At 32.9% G+C, this 19,110-nt stretch overlaps 1 protein-coding gene across 1 annotated transcript in view; it reads right to left on the bottom strand.

Moving 5' to 3' along the window:
• The window catches only part of UNC13C (unc-13 homolog C), a 278,305-nt gene that overhangs the window by 175,414 nt on the left and 83,781 nt on the right, over window positions 1-19,110 (bottom strand). Inside the window, exons 9-12 of the mRNA XM_049768904.1 lie at window positions 15,088-15,244; window positions 9,572-9,640; window positions 6,611-6,700; window positions 1,966-2,094 (exon numbers count right to left, since the gene is read on the bottom strand). Coding sequence (XP_049624861.1) covers window positions 1,966-2,094; window positions 6,611-6,700; window positions 9,572-9,640; window positions 15,088-15,244 — 445 coding nt within the window. The remainder of the gene's footprint in view (window positions 1-1,965; window positions 2,095-6,610; window positions 6,701-9,571; window positions 9,641-15,087; window positions 15,245-19,110) is intronic.

The following is a 19,110-nucleotide window of genomic DNA, read 5'->3' as shown; positions in this document are numbered from 1 at the left end:
CTCTGAAACTCAGAAAGCTTCATAGGTCGAAAAACAACTGTGTCCCTTGGGTAAGTAGGTAGAGAGATGAATAAATGTCATAACCAAGCATAGTTTTGTAGATATTGATAAAATATATAAATTACAGTGCATATTGGTGAATATTTTACAACAAAAAGACAGAGAGGAAGATAATAAAATCTGTATGGCAGATAAAACAGTAGAAAAAAACAAGCAAAAATTAGTATCAAGAATATGTTCAAAAATTTTAAAATGCAACAAAATCCCAAAAGTCAAGAGAGAAAATATTAAATGATTTGCATGTCAGAGAAAATAAACATATTTTTAACATATGTGAAATAGTTAGACCACCAATTCATTATCATCAATTATTATCATTATTATATAGATGATGAGATAATAAATCAAATTTTTAAAGAAAATTCATTTATATTTAGTCTTTTATTTTGTATGCTTGTTATTTCATGTAAAATAATAATATATAATTTACTTCTTATACTAATAGAAACAATATTAAAACAGATTTTTTTGAAGACACAAGAGAGTAGAATTTGAAAGAAGTGAAATATTTCATATTTCAGTTTCATTTCTTATTGTTTTAGGCAATTTAGACAATAAAGGATGAAGCAAATCAATGATCAATATTAAGGTTTATGAAGTATATGCATTTTTCATTAATCATATTTTTGTCTTCTATTTTTGGAATATTTCACAGTAGTAATGTTACATAACAATTTTACCTTTTTATTCTATAAAACTTTCCTCAAATATACTTCCTCAATGATATTGAAAAGGCAGTATGAGTTGGAACAATTTTTCTCAACCTTTCTCTAATCATATCCTTATTTGACCTTCAACATATATTTACTTCCTTGTGACCCCTAATCTTAAGGGTTGACATCTAGTTTCAGTGGTGCTCTATTTTCATGACAGTGCATTAAATTCTCAATGTAAATCATTTCAGATGCCTAGATAATGATGATTCACCAACCAACTGTATATTTTAAAATGGGGCCAATGGAAAAACTGTCTACATACTAAGGTCCCTATACCCCAAGGGACCCTTCCTGCTCAAAGCAAACAAAGTGAAGATGATCAAAATCCAACGGAAAAAAATGCCAAATAGTGGATACATTAAAAGTATTAAATAAAAGTAGAGCAGGCAGGGCATGTACTGTCCCTGATTCAGAGTCAATGCTGACCCTGGTTCCATCACAAACATGCCATATCATCCCCTGCAAGGCCACTACTAGTAATCCTTGAGCACTGCTGGGTGTGCCCTATAAATAAAACAACAACAAAATATTTCAATATAACTTAGATAAAATTCAGAAGATTTTTTACTGCATTGTCCTTAGTAAATAAAGAATGGGAAGAGGGACTTGCATACTAAGAAATATAATGTCTGTTCTGACCACTTTAATGAAACATAATAAACCATGTTTAGAAACATAATCTGAAGGAATGTAATCAGTTGCTATCAAAGTCTTTATCTTTCTCCTCTTCAACTTTCTGAGTCTATCCACTTTTAGACAGGAGGTATACTCTTACACCTATTTACATGATTTTATATGTAGACCCCTTGGACTATGTTGGAAGCCTTTAGACAACCGTATTGCCCACAGTTGAGAAATGCTGAGTTCAGCAGAAAAACATGAAGAGGTAATTGGGATCCTAAGCATTATTTAGATAATACTAGTTGGCCATTATTTTTAGGCATTTGAGCAAATCATCTAAATCTTATCTACTGTATATTTATTCAGGAAAAATGAGACAATAATGTTTCCCTTTTTAGTCATAATGCCATTGTGTGGAGCAAATGATTTCAAGACTATGGAAGAGATACTCAAATTTGAAAAGGAGATAGGAAAAATTAAAAAACCTGCAGTGTGACATTTTCTCCATTCAATATAAACTCACAGAAATAAATATTAAGACATAGAATAGATACAACTTTTTTCTTACCGGGTCTATTAGCTGAGAATAGAGTTCATAACAATTGTCAAAAATATATTTATATGTGGAGTCCAGACAAGCTCTGACACAATCCTTCACCACCATGCTGGCCTTGGGGGGATTTTGCAGCTCCAAAACCTGGCAAAAAAGATTTATAAATTCAAGAACTGAATTTTTTAATCCAGTACAAATAACTCAAAAACTATTTAATAAATTATATTATCTAACTTTCCTATGTTTAGAAAGAAATTTTTTGAAATACTATGCTATGTATGTATATAAGTGTGTAAATATAGCTATATTTAACTTTCTTAAATAATATTTGAGTGAAAATTATCATAGTTATAAATATTCAGATAGAAACACAAACTTAACTCTTTTTGAAATGACTCCCTGGTATATCCTTAAGTTAAGCTATGGGTAATGTGGACAGTTAGAAAACTAATAATCATTAAGTCAAGGACAAATACAGCTGGAAACTGCTAGATAAATTAGCAATCTGGCTAATTTAATGGCATACTTAATGATTTATGTGTGAGAAAGATCTTTTGGGTTTTAAGAAAGAAGTATAAGACTAGATAATTGGTGCAATGGAAGTATCAACTTAAGTGTGTTTGGGAGATCAAAAGTACAATTTCAAGAAATTTAAACCATTTAGCAAATAGATTCTAAATGGATCTCTGGGCTAAGTTAGTCTGGAGTCATGGAGACCAGATATATAAATTTGTAATTTATTAGTGTAAAGAGTGAAGAAAAAATCTTAGATGAATATGGTTATAAGAAAGAAAAGTTTCAAGACATAAAGTCTGGGTAATTAAAGTCCAAAGGCATAAAAGAACCAGAAAGAATATAATAGTGAAAAAATCCAAAAAGGCAACTAGTGAGATAGCAAAAAGTTAAGGAAGAGGGGTTTGCTGAAAAATGGAAAAAGAAGGGATTTACTAGAGAAAGAAATGTGTTGATTGCTATTGGCCAAGTTCAGTAATTGAAAAGTAGATTCCACAAAGTACTAGCTTCGATCAGTGAGTAGGGCACTTGCCTTCCAGTTGACTTATCTGGGTTGGATACCCTTATAGTCCTCTGATAGGCTAAGCCTGCAAGGAGTGATTGCTGAATACAGTATGAGGCACACCTAAGTGTGCCCTCAAAACAAATAAAAATATAATAATAATAATAATAATAATAATAATAGGGTAGAAGCTGGTATGGGTATAAAAATTAAGTATGGATTTCTAAGAATTAGCATCGAAAAAATGCTCTTTAAAAGTTTGGGGCCAGTGAGGTGGCGCTAGAGATAAGGTGTCTGCCTTGCAAGCTCTAGCCAAGGAAGGACCGTGGTTCGATCCCCTGGCGTCCTATATGGTTCCCTCAAGCCAGGGGCAATTTTTGAGCACTCAGCCAGGAGTAACCCCTGAGCATCAAACGAGTGTGACTCCCCCCCCAAAAAAAGTTACCAAAAAATCTAGGGGCTAGAGTGGTGGTACAGTGGTAGGTCTTTTGCCTTGCATGCAACTGACCTGGGACGGATCGCGGTTCAATCCCGCAGCGTCCTATATGGTACCCCAGCCAGGAGTGATTTCTGAGCACATAGCCAGGAGTAAGTCCAGAGTGTCACTGGGTGTGGCCTCCCCCCAAAACCCCAAAAATTCTAATGAAAATGGCATATTATCTAAAAATTGACCAAGAATGATACTAGAAATTAAATTAAGATCCAATAAGATACAACATTCCTCTTACTGGAAGAACTAAAAAGTTATGAAAATAGGCAAAACAGCCAGGAGTTTCTAGCCAGGAGCTAGAAGTACAGTGCTACAGAAAAATCTCAAATATTGATGCCAGGAATGAAAATCATATAAGCATTTTAGAGAATGCTACATTTTGCATTAATTTGACCATCAATTTATCAAGTGACTCTGTAACCACATTCCTAGGAAAGTAAAAACTTATGTGTACAGTATGAAAAAGTTTGACTAATTGTAACAACACTAAACTTGAAATGCCTACTGAATTTACTACACATATAACAAAGAATTAATAATTTTTCAAAGAGATATACTCTTATATACTCAACAAGAGAAATATAGTGTGTTCTGATATGTATTGGATTGTTTTTTGTTTGTGTGCATGTCTGTGTGGTCCTAAAAAGTCAAAGAAGACCAAGCACCCTTGATTGCCAGAGGACAATAGAGGTACTAAGCATTAAATAATTATAAAAACTTAATTTTGTATCATTTGATGTTGCTCATTTTGGGCTACACTTAGAGATGTCCAGACTGACCCGTGGCTCTCGATCTTTAGGGATTTCTCCTGGAAGTGTCAGGAAATTAGATGGGGCATGACAATTGAATTAGTTATAAAAGAATCACCCTACCTGCAGTACTTTGGTTCTGGTTCTCAGTTCTGTTTCTTGATTTTAATGGTGATATTATGTAACTACACAATTTCCAAAGCCCAAAACAAATTATAAAAGATTAAGACTAATTTAATAGCCTATAGTAAGATAAATGAGGATAAGAAGACAAAACAAATTCATATTATAATGGGAGAAAATAAACTGGAAAGAGCATATTTAGAGGATTATATAGAGAATTAGGGTACTGAGGACAAAAAATTATGGTGAAATAAATTATGTTTTTCCTTGGAGATGAGTAATTTATTTATTACCTTTTTTTGTTTGTTTGTTTGTTTGGGGTCACACTCAGCAGCGATCAGGGGTTACTCCTTGTTCTATGCTCAGAAATTGCTCCTGGCAGGCTCAGGGGACCATATGGGATGCTGGGATTTTAACCACCAACCTTCTGCGTGCAAGGCAAATGTCTTACCTCCATGCTACCTCTTCGGCCCCTATTTATTACTTTTTAGTAATTTTAATATTCTCTTAAATGATCTCCATGAGATACAATTACAAAATTGTACATGATTGAGTTTCTGTCATACAACTTCCTACATCCACCTTGTATTTAGAACTCTAGTTCTCCCTGGAACCTAGTTTTATTAAAAATGATTTTTTTATATCTTAAATATGTGTATAGGTGTTGTGAACTTACATAGATGCAGAGTTTTTAATTTTGAATTTTTTAGAAATTCAAAGCTATTTTTCTCTAAATTATTTTAGCAAGAGATTAGTTAAATTAAATGTTTTAAACATTTGACATTTTACCTCTACATGGCAGTCTATAATCATAATATACCATACAATATATTTTTAATGGGGCCGGAGCAGTGGCACAAGCGATAGGGCATATGCCTGGCATGCGCTAATCTAGGACAGACCGTGGTTCGATCATCTGGTGTTCCATATGGTTCCCCAAGCCAGGAGCGATTTCTGAGCACATATCCAGGAATAACCCCTGAGCATCACTGGGTGTGGCCCAAAGAACAAAAAAAATTAAAAAATTATGTTTTTAAGACTGAAAAGTGAACCATATTTGATAATGGGGTGCATCCAAGAGGGAAATAAAATATAAATATCCTTTCTTTGAAACTACTCTCCTTTGCATTGTAATTGTTATCTGATAGTGTAGGTGGGGAATAAGGCAAAAAAAAATGTTTACTTTCTAAACAATATAGGACGGTGATTGAAAAAGTATATGTGTATTCACTCTTTACCCTCTTTCTAGTTTTCCAACTTTTTAATGGTAATGGAAGTCATTTTATGTCAATCTGCCAAACTTGGTTCTAGATCTTTGTTCTCTCTCTCTCTCTCTCTCTCTCTCTCTCTCTCTATATATATATATATATATATATATCACTGATATTCTCTGTATATTATCTCAGCAGCTGTAGCCAATTGATAAAAAGTTAGAAACTGATTAAAATATTTTAATTGGCATGAGGGAGGGGGATGCAAAAATTGACACAAATTCTATTTCTTTCTATCATACAACTTCAACATAATTGAGGACCTACACAATTGTAATTGAACTAAAACATCTAAATGAATATTCATACTATAATGTTTTCTTTTTTAATCAATCATAGAATATCATACTAATACTTCTTATTAAAAAATTAAAGATAACTGAAAATAAAAACACATCCCTATCTATTTCTGTCTAGGAATTCTCTGAGTAAACATTATATAATCTCTTTCAAAGAGCAAAGTAGGTTAGTCTATAGCTTGCCAACTAATGATTTATTGCAGGGGACCTGGCATTAAAGTAGAAAATATAAAGATAAAAAATATGCTTTCATATTTTGGTAGATACTAATTAATTACAGCAATTTATTTAGTGATCAAATTTACTCTTATATCAAAAGTAAAGAAAACTGAAATTGTTGTAATTGGGGAAAACTGAAGAGTGGACTATTTTCTTGATATAAAATAATTAGGAAAACATCTGGGTTAGAACTAAATAATACAAACTTCCATTTCCAGTTTACATTCTTAAAAATGTTTTTAAGATCTATGTCTACTTACTGGTTAACTCTTTATGAAGAAAATATCAATTTAAAACTAAATTAAATTAAATATATTGGTCTATCTTAAATATCTTCAGTACACTTTATGTGTGAAACTTAAAGATGTCTCGACTTAGGTTGGCTTAGATACTGGTATTGGAGAACAGTGATCAATAGAAGACTAAGGCCACACTTTAGAAGGAAACAAATGTGTCACTTGCACTTAGACAGATGCAGATATAAAACAAGGTACCTTCATCCTGAAAAAGGCAATACTTGTTAGAAGGTCAACAGTTGATTTCAGGTCTTGAAGTCTTTCAGCATTGCTGGCAGGAAAGTTTTCCTAAATAATTGGGGGAAAGAAAATGTCATCAATGAATTCTAATGGAATTAGAAATCTAAGCCAAAATATAACCAACTTTCAGCGCAAAAGTTGAAGTAACTGTTCAAATTAAAAAAAAATACCAAGATAGTTTTTACTTTATTATAAAACAAAAGGTAAAATATTTGGCTGTTGTGTATGTAAATATTTTAGGGGATTATTATGTTACTGACCCTAACCTGATCGGTGATTGTGCCCTACCCTAGGGTGTGACCTGGCATTCTGCCCCACCCTAGGGTAGTACCTGATTCTGCTCCCACCATTGAGTGGTACCTGATCCCACCATTGGGTGGTACCTGATTCTAGGGGTTAAAAACAAGGGTCTGTGGAAGGCGGAGGGCTTTTGGCTGGAACTGAGGCTGAGTCTTTGGACTTCAGTCTTGTCCACCGAATAAAGCTAATATTTCCACAAGCCTGACTGTCTGCGAACTGTTTACCCGCCGTTTCACCTCAGAACTATCGGCTGGATGGGGTGGCAGATGCGTGCTCCGAGCTGGAGGGGAAAGACCTCATCCTCCATTCCTCCATCAGTCAACCTCTTCAGGGGCTGACTTGCAACATTTGGCAATATTTATTATTCTTAGAATGTCATGTCACTCTATTTCTATGTTAATGCAATAACTTAATTTTATAAAACCACTATGGTATTAAGTAATTTATTCTTATTTGTGAAGTAAATTTGCTGCTAAAAGAAGTGAGAACTGTATCTGGATAACTATAATTTTATCAAGGTGAATAATTTTTGCTTTATTAATGCTTTGCGATTATCAGTATATTCAACAGTTTAATGTTGATCAAAAACGTAATTAAGAATTTAAAATTTTTGGGCTGGCAAGGTCATTCAGTGGTATGTCACTTGCTTTTCACACAGCCTGAATTCGATGCCTGGCAGTCAATATGGTACCCCAAGTTTGCCAGATGTGATTCTTACGCACAGATCCAATAATAAATACTGAGTGAAACTGAGTATGGGCAAACACTCCTCCTCCAACACACACAAACAATTTGGTAGACTTTTGACAGAGTTTTTTGACAGTGAGGTTTAATTTGAAATGCTATAAAATGCAAATTTTTAGCAACATTCAAACTCAAACTCAAAAATGGATTTAGGGGGCCGGTGAGGTGGCGCTAGAGGTAAAGTGTCTGCCTTGCAAGCACTAGCCAAGGAAGGATCATGGTTCGATTCCCCAGCGTCCCATATGGTCCCACCAAGCCAGGGGCAATTTCTGAGCGCTTAGCCAGGAGTAACCCCTGAGCATCAAATGGGTGTGGCCCAAAAAACAAAAAACAAACAAACAAACAAAAAAAGGATTTAGAAGAAAGAAAGATATGTATGGGCCAGAGAAGTGGTGCAAGCGGCAGGGTGTTTGCCTTGACAGCTAACTTAGGACGAACTACAGTTTGATCACCCTATATCCCTTACGGTCCCACAAGCCAGGAGCCATTTCTGAGCGCATAGCTAGGAGTAACCCCTGAGTGTCACCAGTTGTGCCCCCCCCCCCAAAAAAAAAGACTAAAGGTACGTATGTTTCAGGCTCAGAGATGGAGAATTTGGAAAATGAATGTTGTGAAATTAACACTGTCTGGAACCTAAATTAACCAGCTTCAGGAAATTATTGCCTATTAGACCTAGGAACCATTTTAACAAATTAGAAAACCAATGGACTGCATATATCCAAACCAGAGCAAAGCTGGAAACCTGGGGAGAAGAGAGTCTGAAACAATATCAGATATCGAAGGACTATCAATTGCTCCAACTCTCTCCCTTGGCAGAGAGGGGAGTTTGGGAAAACTGCACATTAACTCCCAAGCATTTGTCTGCATATTTCCACGAGATGTAGACTTTCCTATTTTAAGGCATACTTCTCCATTTTGAGAAATCTCTTCCTGTGATGTGTATTTTCTTTATGATATATTTCTCCTCTTAGGGAATTCACTGAAAATATACATAGATTTGTACTTTGTCTTTCTGCTATAGAGAAGCCCACATTCTCTCTTACACATTTTTTTGTTTCCTTTCACTCTTTTTTTTTTGGGGGGGGGTCACAACTGGCAATGCTCAGTGGTTACTCCTGGCTCTGTGCTCAGAAATCGCTCCTGGAAGGCTCAGTGGTTACTCCTGGGATGCCGGGATTCGAACTACTGTCCATCCTCGATTGGCTGTGTGCAAGGCAAATTGCCCTAGCGCTGTGCTATATCTCTTTAGCCCCTTCACTCAATTTTTAAATTGACTTAGTTTTCTTCACAATCTCATCCTGAAATTATTTTCTATGAGGAAAAGTGACTGATTTAGGATTAATTTTCCTGCAAAGCTTTTAGCTTGAGTTCCACAGAACTCAGAAACAGAGTGGCAGAGATCATTTCCCATTCTGGCAGATCAAGTGTGACAAAGATAAAACATAAAGTATGCACCACTGGAGATTCTCATCACAGACTCTTACCCGTCCTAGATTTCCCTAGGCACATCCCCAGATAACTATGGTCTCTATAGAATAAAGTGTGAGACTGCCTTAACTAGGCTCTCCTCTCTTTCTTCCAGTCTTCAGGTAAGCCACCTGAGGAAAGCTGTTTATATGGGGAAGTGTTAACTCATAAGTTGAAAACAAGTAGATATAGCAAGTATTTTGTATAAACTGATAAATAAACTGTTTCACTATAGTTATGGATTATTTGTGATGAGACATTTTAACTACTAGTTTTTTATAGTAATGTATTTTTCAAATAAAATTGAATTCTATTTCATGCCTAAATCAATAAAAAACTTATATATATATAATCTAAAAACGAAATATATAATTGAATTTTACCATTTGTAAATAATTTTGAACATACCCTGTATTTTGACAGATCAATCCTTAGTGAGTTATGCAACTGGTCCAGTAGTTTTATAAATTTTTCCCTCTGAACAAAGAAAACAAAAAAAAACACAAATAAAAATAAATGGTTATGATATTGTAGCAGTCACAAAATTTCAATAAGAAATGACCTGATTTCTCAGAATAAGGAATGCTCAAAAATATGTACATGACTTGACCAAGATCATACATATGTTTTAGGCATAGTACTGTCAGTCATATCCCTTTATTTCCTCTAAGCTATATTTTCAGTATAGCATCAGCAAGCTTTAGCAAATCTAGACATCAGCCTTCTCACTAATTTAATCTAGTCCTAGTTGCCTCACTGCTATTTTCTTCTGATCAAATTCCTGAATGTCTGAGAATTGAAAACAAAACACCATATTTTCCCAATTCTTTGCAGTCAGTACTCTGCCATTATTTTCTTTGCTGCCTATTAGGCACAAGTGCATGACTTCATTTGAAAAGGGGTCAGGAGGAGTCTAATCTCTCTGCTTGTTTAACTTCTACTTCCATGAACAATCCTAGAGATATTCATTTTCATATATCACACACCAACTTTGAACTTTTGATTAGATGTTTTTTTCCTTTGGCAAGTGAAGCTCTCTCCTGAATCCTTACTTTGATAATGCTACAGTGTCCTATAAAATCACTTTCACTGTTACATTTTTAGAATTACTACAGAAGAATCTGCTTCCAGCACCATAGATAATATTGTAATTATAATATGTCAAATATATTTTTATTTAAAGGAGTTAGGATAGTTTCTATTATAGCAACTAAACTTAGATATTACATTCTATCTCTTTATCCTAATAATTCCTTTACAGTATAATCTTTCTAAATCTAAAATTCTATCAGATTTATCTATATGTGGCAGAATATTGTCTAATCTTAATGGGCATTCTGTCCCTCAGAAACTTATGCTAACCTAGTAATTCAGCCTTCAATTATACTCCCATCATTTTAATCTGCCTAACTCAGAATGTGGGCAATTCTGCATAAATTTCTTTAAACATTATTTTTAAACTTTATTTTGCTTGTCTTTATTCAGATATTATTCCAGGCCTAACAGAAATGTACTACTTCTTGAACTTAGAAAAAATTATAAGTTATCCCTAAAATGTATACTCATTCTGTTAATCATCTATAAGTCATGAGCCCCCAAAATATAATCAATTACTTGATATTTAACATCAAAGTAAATTTATAAGAATAAGCCCCATTAGCACAACATTTTAGGGGTTGTCTATGGTTAGATATGAAGATGTAATTATCTTATTAAAAAGCTGATTTTTTTTTAAAAACTTTCTTTCCTAATGCTCATGAGACATTCTACATAATAGACCACCTCCATAAAATCTTATCAGCTACCTTCTCTGAGCATGAGGAACTCAAAATAGACATGAATTACAAATAAAAATGGAGAAGGAACTTTAACACTTGGCAATTAAATGGCTCACTTCTAAACAACCAGTGCGTGAGAGACAAAATCAAAGAGAAACTTAAAAGATTCTTGGAAATAAGTGAAAATGAAGACACAAATTATCAGAATTTGTGAGACAAGACAAAGCAGATTAAGAGAGAAATCTATAGCTTTGCAAGAAATCATCGAGAAGAAAGGCCTCCATAAAAAATTTAATGGAACAGCTTAAGAAATTGGAAAAATATCAACAAAATTAGCTGAAAGTAGGAGGCAGAAAGAAATAATAAAGCATAAAGCAGAAATCAATAAATTCAATACTCAAAAAACCCAAAATATCAATGTAGTCAAGAGTTGTTTTTTTAAACAATTAAAGATTGATCATTGGCAAGACTCACAAAAAAGGGAATTAAAGTTAATAAGCAGAATTAGAAATAAAGGGAGATATCACTACCGATACTACAAAAATTCAAAGGATAATTAGAGACTAATTTAAGATTATGTCAAAACCAAGAAATTTAAAAAAATGGATAATTTTTTTTAACATCTATAATCTCCTAAGTTTGGACCAAGTTAATCTGGAACATCTGAACAGACCTATCACAATTGAGAAAATTGAAATGGTAAGCAAGAGGGCTTCCTAATAACAAAAGCCCAGACCCAGATATATTCACTAATGAATTCTTTCAAGACTTTAAAGGGTACAATCTTTTTCAAATTTTTTCAAGAAATTGAAGAAACAGAAAACTCCCAAATAGTTTCTATGAAGCTAAGACTACCCTGAAACCAAATGCAGACAGAGACCATATAAAAGAGAATTACATGCTAATATTTTGATAAACACAGATTCGAAGATCCTCAACAAACTACTAGCAAATAGAATAGAACTACCCATCAATAAGGTTAACACCACAATCAAGTAGAATTTATTCTAGTGATATAAGGATGGCTTAACATATGCATGTCCATCAATATAATTTACCATATAAATAAAAGAAAAACAATAATCGTATGATCATATCAATATATTCTTAGAAAGCATTTGTCAAGATCCAACACCTATTTATGATAAAATCTCCCAACAAGATGGGAATTGAAGAAATGTTCCTCGATAGTTTCAAAGCCATTTATCACAAACCCATGACAAACATTATACTCAGTGGAAAAACTAAAAGTCTTTCCTCTAATTTTGGCACAAGAAGAGGTTGCTCCCTCTCACCACTTCTATTCAATATAGAACTGGAAGTACTTGCCATAGCAATTGGGCAAATATACATATATATATATATATGTGTGTGTGTGTATATATATATATATATATGTATGTATATTTGCCCAATATCAAGGTCATCTACATAGGAAAGGAAGAACTGAAGCTCTCGTGGTTTACCAATGAAGTGAAATGATACTGTATGTAGGAATCCTAAAGACTATAAAAAGGTGTCTAGAAAAAATGAATTGTAACTAGTAGGCAACAAAATTAAGGTGCGAAAATTCATGGCTTTTCTATACACAAGTAATGAAAGAGAAGAAAAATATATTTGGGAAAATAACCCCAATACTAGTGACAGTTATTTTCAGTGAAGAAATTAAGAGCAGGACAAAATTGGTGCTAAAATTGGTCATACGTGACATTCAATTTAAAATAGAGACCACAGAGCAAGGACAGTAGGTATGTCATGTGCATATCTTGCAGATGGCCATACCAGGTTTTATCTTTGACAACCCATACAGTCCCTCGAGCCCACCAGGAGTGATTCCTGAGCTCAGAACCATGAATGATTCCTGAGTACGTTTAGGTCTGACCCCCCAAAAAAATAAGTTAAAAATTTGATGTAAGATCTTAAAATGTAAAATTAAATTTATAGAGTATTATAAATGTTTATGCAAATAATTTTATATGACTTCAGTCGCAAAGAAACAAAGCAACAATACATGAAACATTTATGCACAGAAAAGGAAAATTGCAACAAAATTAAAATATGGAAGATATATTTGTAAGTTTTAAAATGATAAGGATAAAATATATACATTGAGTTAATTAAAATCCATCAGAAATAAACAATAAAATGATGGGTAGAGGACCTGACTATAAGATGATGAACATCATTGTATGTTTTCATTCTACATGTTTTCTTAGCAGATGTACTCAATGACATATTTTATTTTAAAACACAAAGCAAATACTCCTTTGAAAATGCTGTTATTCTAAAACAAGAAGCTAGTTTTGGAATGAGTATAAAGAGAAAGGAAACTTCATTCACTGTTGGTGGAATGCAAATTGGTGCCACTATCATGGAAAATGGTGTGGAAATTGCTCAAAAAATAAAAACTAGAAATTTCATAGAATCCCCTTGTCTAAGATCTGAGATTTTTTATAAAATTAAATTATTAATCTAAAATATGTATAGCTCCATATTTATTGTAATATTATTAATAATAACCAAACATTGTATAAAATGTTAGTACTCAGCTCCTTATGAACAGACAAGAAATTCTATTTTATATGTGTACAAATACAACATATGCATAATGTAAATATGATCTTTAAAAATTAAATTCTTTGCGAAAGACTGCAGTGTTGGTAAGGAATATTATTTGCATGTAACTGTTCTAGATTCTACACCCAGCAATGCATATATGTACTGAGTCCCTCAGGAAGTGACCCCTGAGCACAAAACCAGATATAAATCATAAGGATACCCACAAATGATGGAATTTTGTCATTTGAAAATATGGCTAAACCTAGAAAGCATTATGATGCTTAAAGAAATAAGCAAGAGAAAGATGCTTTTTTATGTGATATGCATTAAAAATCTAAGTTTATTAACCAAGCTTATCATTGAGAACACAATGCTTTACAGACTTAACAAAGTTGGTAAACAGGAATACAAAATCATACCTACTGACATCTCACAATGTTTTTTTTTCATGAATACTATTTTGGTTTATCAGTTAACTCACTTCATCACATGACATACAATTTATTTTTTAAAAGACAATAGAAAAAATGTAAACATAGGAGCACAATTCTTTTTCTTAACTGACTTTATATCCGTTTGGTCCCTTAGTTTCATTTGTTTGTACACTGAGACAGTTCACCAAATTTGATTTCAAAGAATAATTTCAATAATAAAATATACTCAAGTGAAACATTTTATGAGAAAAAGTAATCATGCTATAAAATTATTCTCTTGTACTTTTCTAGGTTGGTTTGTTTGCAACATCAAAAAAAGAAAGTGAAAATATCATTAAATGATACAAATGTTCCCTCATTGCCCAGTTCAAAGCCCTGGAAATCAGGCCAGCACATTTTCATTTTCCTCACTGTCCATAGACATAAGGACGCCAAGAGATTGATTTTATGTAATTTGTTCTTTCTTCACCACCTCTGCTAATTCTATCTTAGATACTTAATACTGCCCCAATAACCTTTAATTTATGAGAGCTTTGTAGGTTTTGTTTTATAATCCACTAAGATTAAGAGTTCTAATGAACTCCAACAAATAAATATTTGAAACTCCTAAGGAGTCCTGCATTTGCACTTTCTTAGTATATTTTTACAGCATTGAAATACTCAGGCAGACCTTTTATTTAGTTAATTGCCATAGGCACTCTATGAGTGTACAATTTTTTTACATAGAAGATCTCTTTGTCCTAATAAGAAAATATAGAAATTACAGATGTGATTTAAGAGGACCCACAGAACCCAACCAAGTTCCCATTTATTAGAGAACTGTATAAGATATGGTTAATACCAAATTAACATACATAGAGTTTTTCTAGGAAATTTCATTGCATACTTATAAAATTTATGTTTTCCCATACTGAAAAGATCATTTCCAATATAGAAACTTCACTTAATAAAGATGCTTATTGACTGTCAAATAAAGATACTTTACAGAATAATATTCAAATGAATTTTAGTCTTATCCTATTAGACTAAGATACTTCTTCAAATTTGTCTGTTCAATAGGAATTTTATGAATATCTTGGATTCAAAAACCTCTTGAAAATATGACTCCATTAACCTACTTGAAAGTATTAAATACAAAAAAAATGATACTTACTCCAAAGTTGGTAGCAGCAAAGCGATCTGAGGCAGAAAGCTGCACATTTGTTGAAACTGTTGTGTGAGCGTAGAAAGCATTTATATTTGCCAGCAAGGTGCTCATGACAGCGGGGACACCAGGACACATGTACTTAGAAGACAAACAAGAAAAGTGCCTACAAAACAAGAACATGAAACACTTTCAAAATGGAAACTTCTCACCTGACAGCTATTGATCAACTACATCTGTAAAATAGTAGAAAAATCCCATTATCTGATAAAAAGAGAAGACTATTTAAACCACTAAAAAATTCCTATTGGGCCAGAGTGACAGTACAGTAGACAGGACCTTTGCCTTGCAAATGGCTGATTCAGTTCAGTGCCCTGTATTCCATAGAGTCGTCCACCAGGTTGCCAGAGGGGATTCCTGAGTGCAAAGCCGAGAGTAAGCAAGCAACATAACTCCTACACAGTGTAGTGTGGCCAAAATCAAATTATAAAATTCTTACTCATCAAAGTGTGTGGCTTAATTAAAATACCATTTTCCAAAATTATGTGTACATAATTCACGTCTGTTTTGAAATGTAATGTGTACCCACCCAAAACCCAGAGGAACCTAATGAAAAGTAGTTATATAGGAGTTTGTTTATTTTCTCCCAACTTTATTCCCATTAGTTTCAGCTTCTGAAATGCTATCTTCCAGCTGGCAATCTTTTGTATTTGTATTTTTGCATTTTTATTATTTTAATTAAGTTATGTTTGTTTAGAGATTATACCAGCAGTGTTTGGGGCTTACAACTCTTGACTCTGTTCTCAGGAGTCAGTCCTGAGGGATATAGGACTGCTGCAATGCTGGGGATTGAATTTGGGTTGGCTGTATAAGGCAAGGCAAGAGACAGATACACAATCTCTACTGCCCAATCTTTTGTAATTGTGTTCTTTTAACACTAATAAAGTAAGCAACCATTTTCATAACAGTACTCATTGATTGAATCAATAATTCTACATTTGTATTGAGCTCAGTTTGTGAGATATTGTTGTAAGGAAAATTTTTCATAAGCACTTGTTTCCTAAGTGTTGTATTAAAACTAGAATTTAATTGAGTAAATTGATGCATGATGAAAACAAATTAAATTATTCATGCATTATGCTAAATGAATTTTTAAAGCTTTGAATAATAGAATCAATTACAGACATGAGAAATATCAAGTATTCAATTCTATTCTCTTTCAAACACGGTTGAAAAACAACTAAGAAAAGATAAAAATGTGGAAAAGCAATAAAAATTCCAGTATATTGGAAATTCTATTTTGCTATAATAGTCCCAAGGACTGAAATGAATAAATATTAGAAACAGTAAAATAATATAGAAGATACAGAAGGGGAAAATGACACATTTTCCCTGCTTTTACTATTACTGAGTACTTCACACATCAAAGTCAGAAGTAATTAATTTGTACTGAACACAAATATACTATTTATGATCTCAAAAATATAAAACTGTAAAAGTGTCTCCAGAAGTTGAACTTTCTAATGATTTTCCTCATTATATCTAATTTTTATATCTCTGAAAATAATACAATCATGGGGAAAAGCTGTCATTAATATCAATACTTTAATTTATTAAAAAATTAATAACTTAATTATTATATTAATTTATTAACTTCCTTTCTACTGTTATAAATTTTTTGCATGTGTGTCTGGATTTCTTCTGAGATATATTTGTTCATGCCTAGTTGTATTTTAAATGTTTACAAGAATTCATGCACTTGGATTTTCCTATGGGTCTTATAAATTAACATAAATGAAATTAGTATGATAAAAATATAATTACCTATGTAAAATTAGGAGTGAATATACACCTAGTTTTCTTGAGGAAAACACTTTATAAAAATGTATAATTGTCTTAACATTTAGATGGAGTGCAGAGAAGTTAATGCTTCAAAGCTAAGTTTGAAAGTAAATAATAGTATTCTTTTTGCAGTTCAAATTTTAAGAAAAATTTTGTTCTAATTTGCTAGTGGATCGGACTTTTTTTATTCTTCAAGAACCAAGAAACAATCTTATTTTATGATCGAGGTTAACAGATAATTTTGGGGACATGGTGGTAGGTAAATACCAAGATCTATATTTGGTATATACACCCTTGGGAATATAAAAAAAAAAGTGAAAATAATGTGAAGTTTTAACAGTGGAAACTTGATATACTAATCAAAGATGCTCATTATTTCTACCTAACTTTGGGACATTAGCTAAATTAAAATTTTTAAAATCTAAATTTAAAATAAATTCATTGTTCTACTGAAACATCTTTACTGAACTCCTAAAGTATTCTTTTGAGAGAAAATTTAAGCTATTTCTTGGAAGAATAGCCTCTTGATTCAAAGATCTGGGTCCTAGTATGCTGACCAGAAGGACTGCCAATCAATCCTCTTGCAAAGGCTTCTTGAGGCAGGACATTTTGTCCTGTGTACCACACTTTATCATTCCATAGACATTAAAAAAGGTACAACTCCATGATTTCACAAATAGCTCATGAAACAGAAAATGGGCAATGAATTTTAAAACCAGTTAGAAGAAAATGTTGAGAGAACAAGGTGAACAGTATGTGTACTCAGGAATAATATTTATTCTTTTATTTTATGCCTCTAGCAAGAAAAATGTAAAAGCTTTTTTACTTTAGATAATCCCTAGTAGAAGGAGATTCTATTATTTCCTGACTAAAAAGGGAATTTTAATCAGGATTTGGCAAGAAATGGAATATCTTTGTAGGCTTGCTTTCCACTTTAAGGTCTACATATGAACATTGATAACATTTTTATAGTCAGCAAACATAGAATAAAAGAACCCTGGTAGAGATGCTAAATAAGCAAACTATAAACATTTTTACATTACCCTAACATATATACAAGCATGTACAGATAAACTCCAAGAAAAATAAAATTTTCTATGTAAATAAAGTAGCCATAAAACTTTCTCTGGGTCGAGCTATAGGAGATTTGTTAGTTAATAATTATTCTTTACTTAAAATAATTTAAAATTAGCATGTAATTTTAATATTAAACTTATTTAAACAATGATTTGTGTTCATTATAGTTTAGAGAACATGTGCTAATTAAAATAGTGCTAATATTCATAGTATTGATGTAGTTACTGTAACCCCATGAAAGGGCTCAGAATTCTTCAATGTCAAATGTAATTTAACTTGTGCCCTAATAATGATTTATAGATTTTTTAAACATCAAGAAGAAACCCAAATAATTCAACTCTTTAGGTAATTCATGCTTAATTAAATTGAAATACATACCTCTCTTGTCTTAAAAATAGTATAACCTTTAAATACTTAATGTGAAACTACATATAGATCATTTTGGGGGGGGGCAAATGCTCAGGAGTTACTCCTGGCTATGCGCTAAGAAATCGTTCCTGGCATGGGGGACCATATGGGAAGCTGGGGGATCCAAAGGCAGTCCCTCCTGGACCAGTGTGCGCAACCCAGATGCCGTCTTACCTCTAACGTCACCACTCTGGCCGCCAGCACTTTATTATTTGATGAAAATTGGGGAGTTTCACAAGAGTCACTTACAGTGACTCTCACTCAGCCAGAGGATTAATTATGAGACCCAAGAATATGGTGCTGCTCAAGCAGTGTAGTACTAGGGACAAAGTCACACTGGAAAGGGGGACTGAACGTGAAGCCAGGGGATCGAACATCCATTCATACTAGGTTAGCACATGCAAGGCAAATGCCCTACTGCTTGTGCCATCACTCTGGTCCCTCTTTAATGGTTCTTAATGTCATTAAAATGTTAATGGGAGGGATTAAAATTTGCCCATAAATCTATTCAATTTATCAGTCATTAATGATTTTTGATTATTGATTATATATAAAATTCTAAATGAAGTATATTAAAAAATTTAAATATACTTAATGGGTTGGTCTTGGCATAGAGCATCCTATGACAAATCTAGAATTCAGAATGGTGACACAAAAACTATGCACAAGAGAGTAATTAATACCCTTCCCCAAATTTTATTTATG

The sequence above is a fragment of the Suncus etruscus genome, chromosome 2 (genome assembly GCF_024139225.1).
Source record: "Suncus etruscus isolate mSunEtr1 chromosome 2, mSunEtr1.pri.cur, whole genome shotgun sequence".
NCBI lineage: Eukaryota > Metazoa > Chordata > Mammalia > Eulipotyphla > Soricidae > Suncus > Suncus etruscus.
The sequence above is the reverse complement of the archived record's forward strand: the minus strand, read 5'-3'. Positions and strand labels throughout refer to the sequence as shown.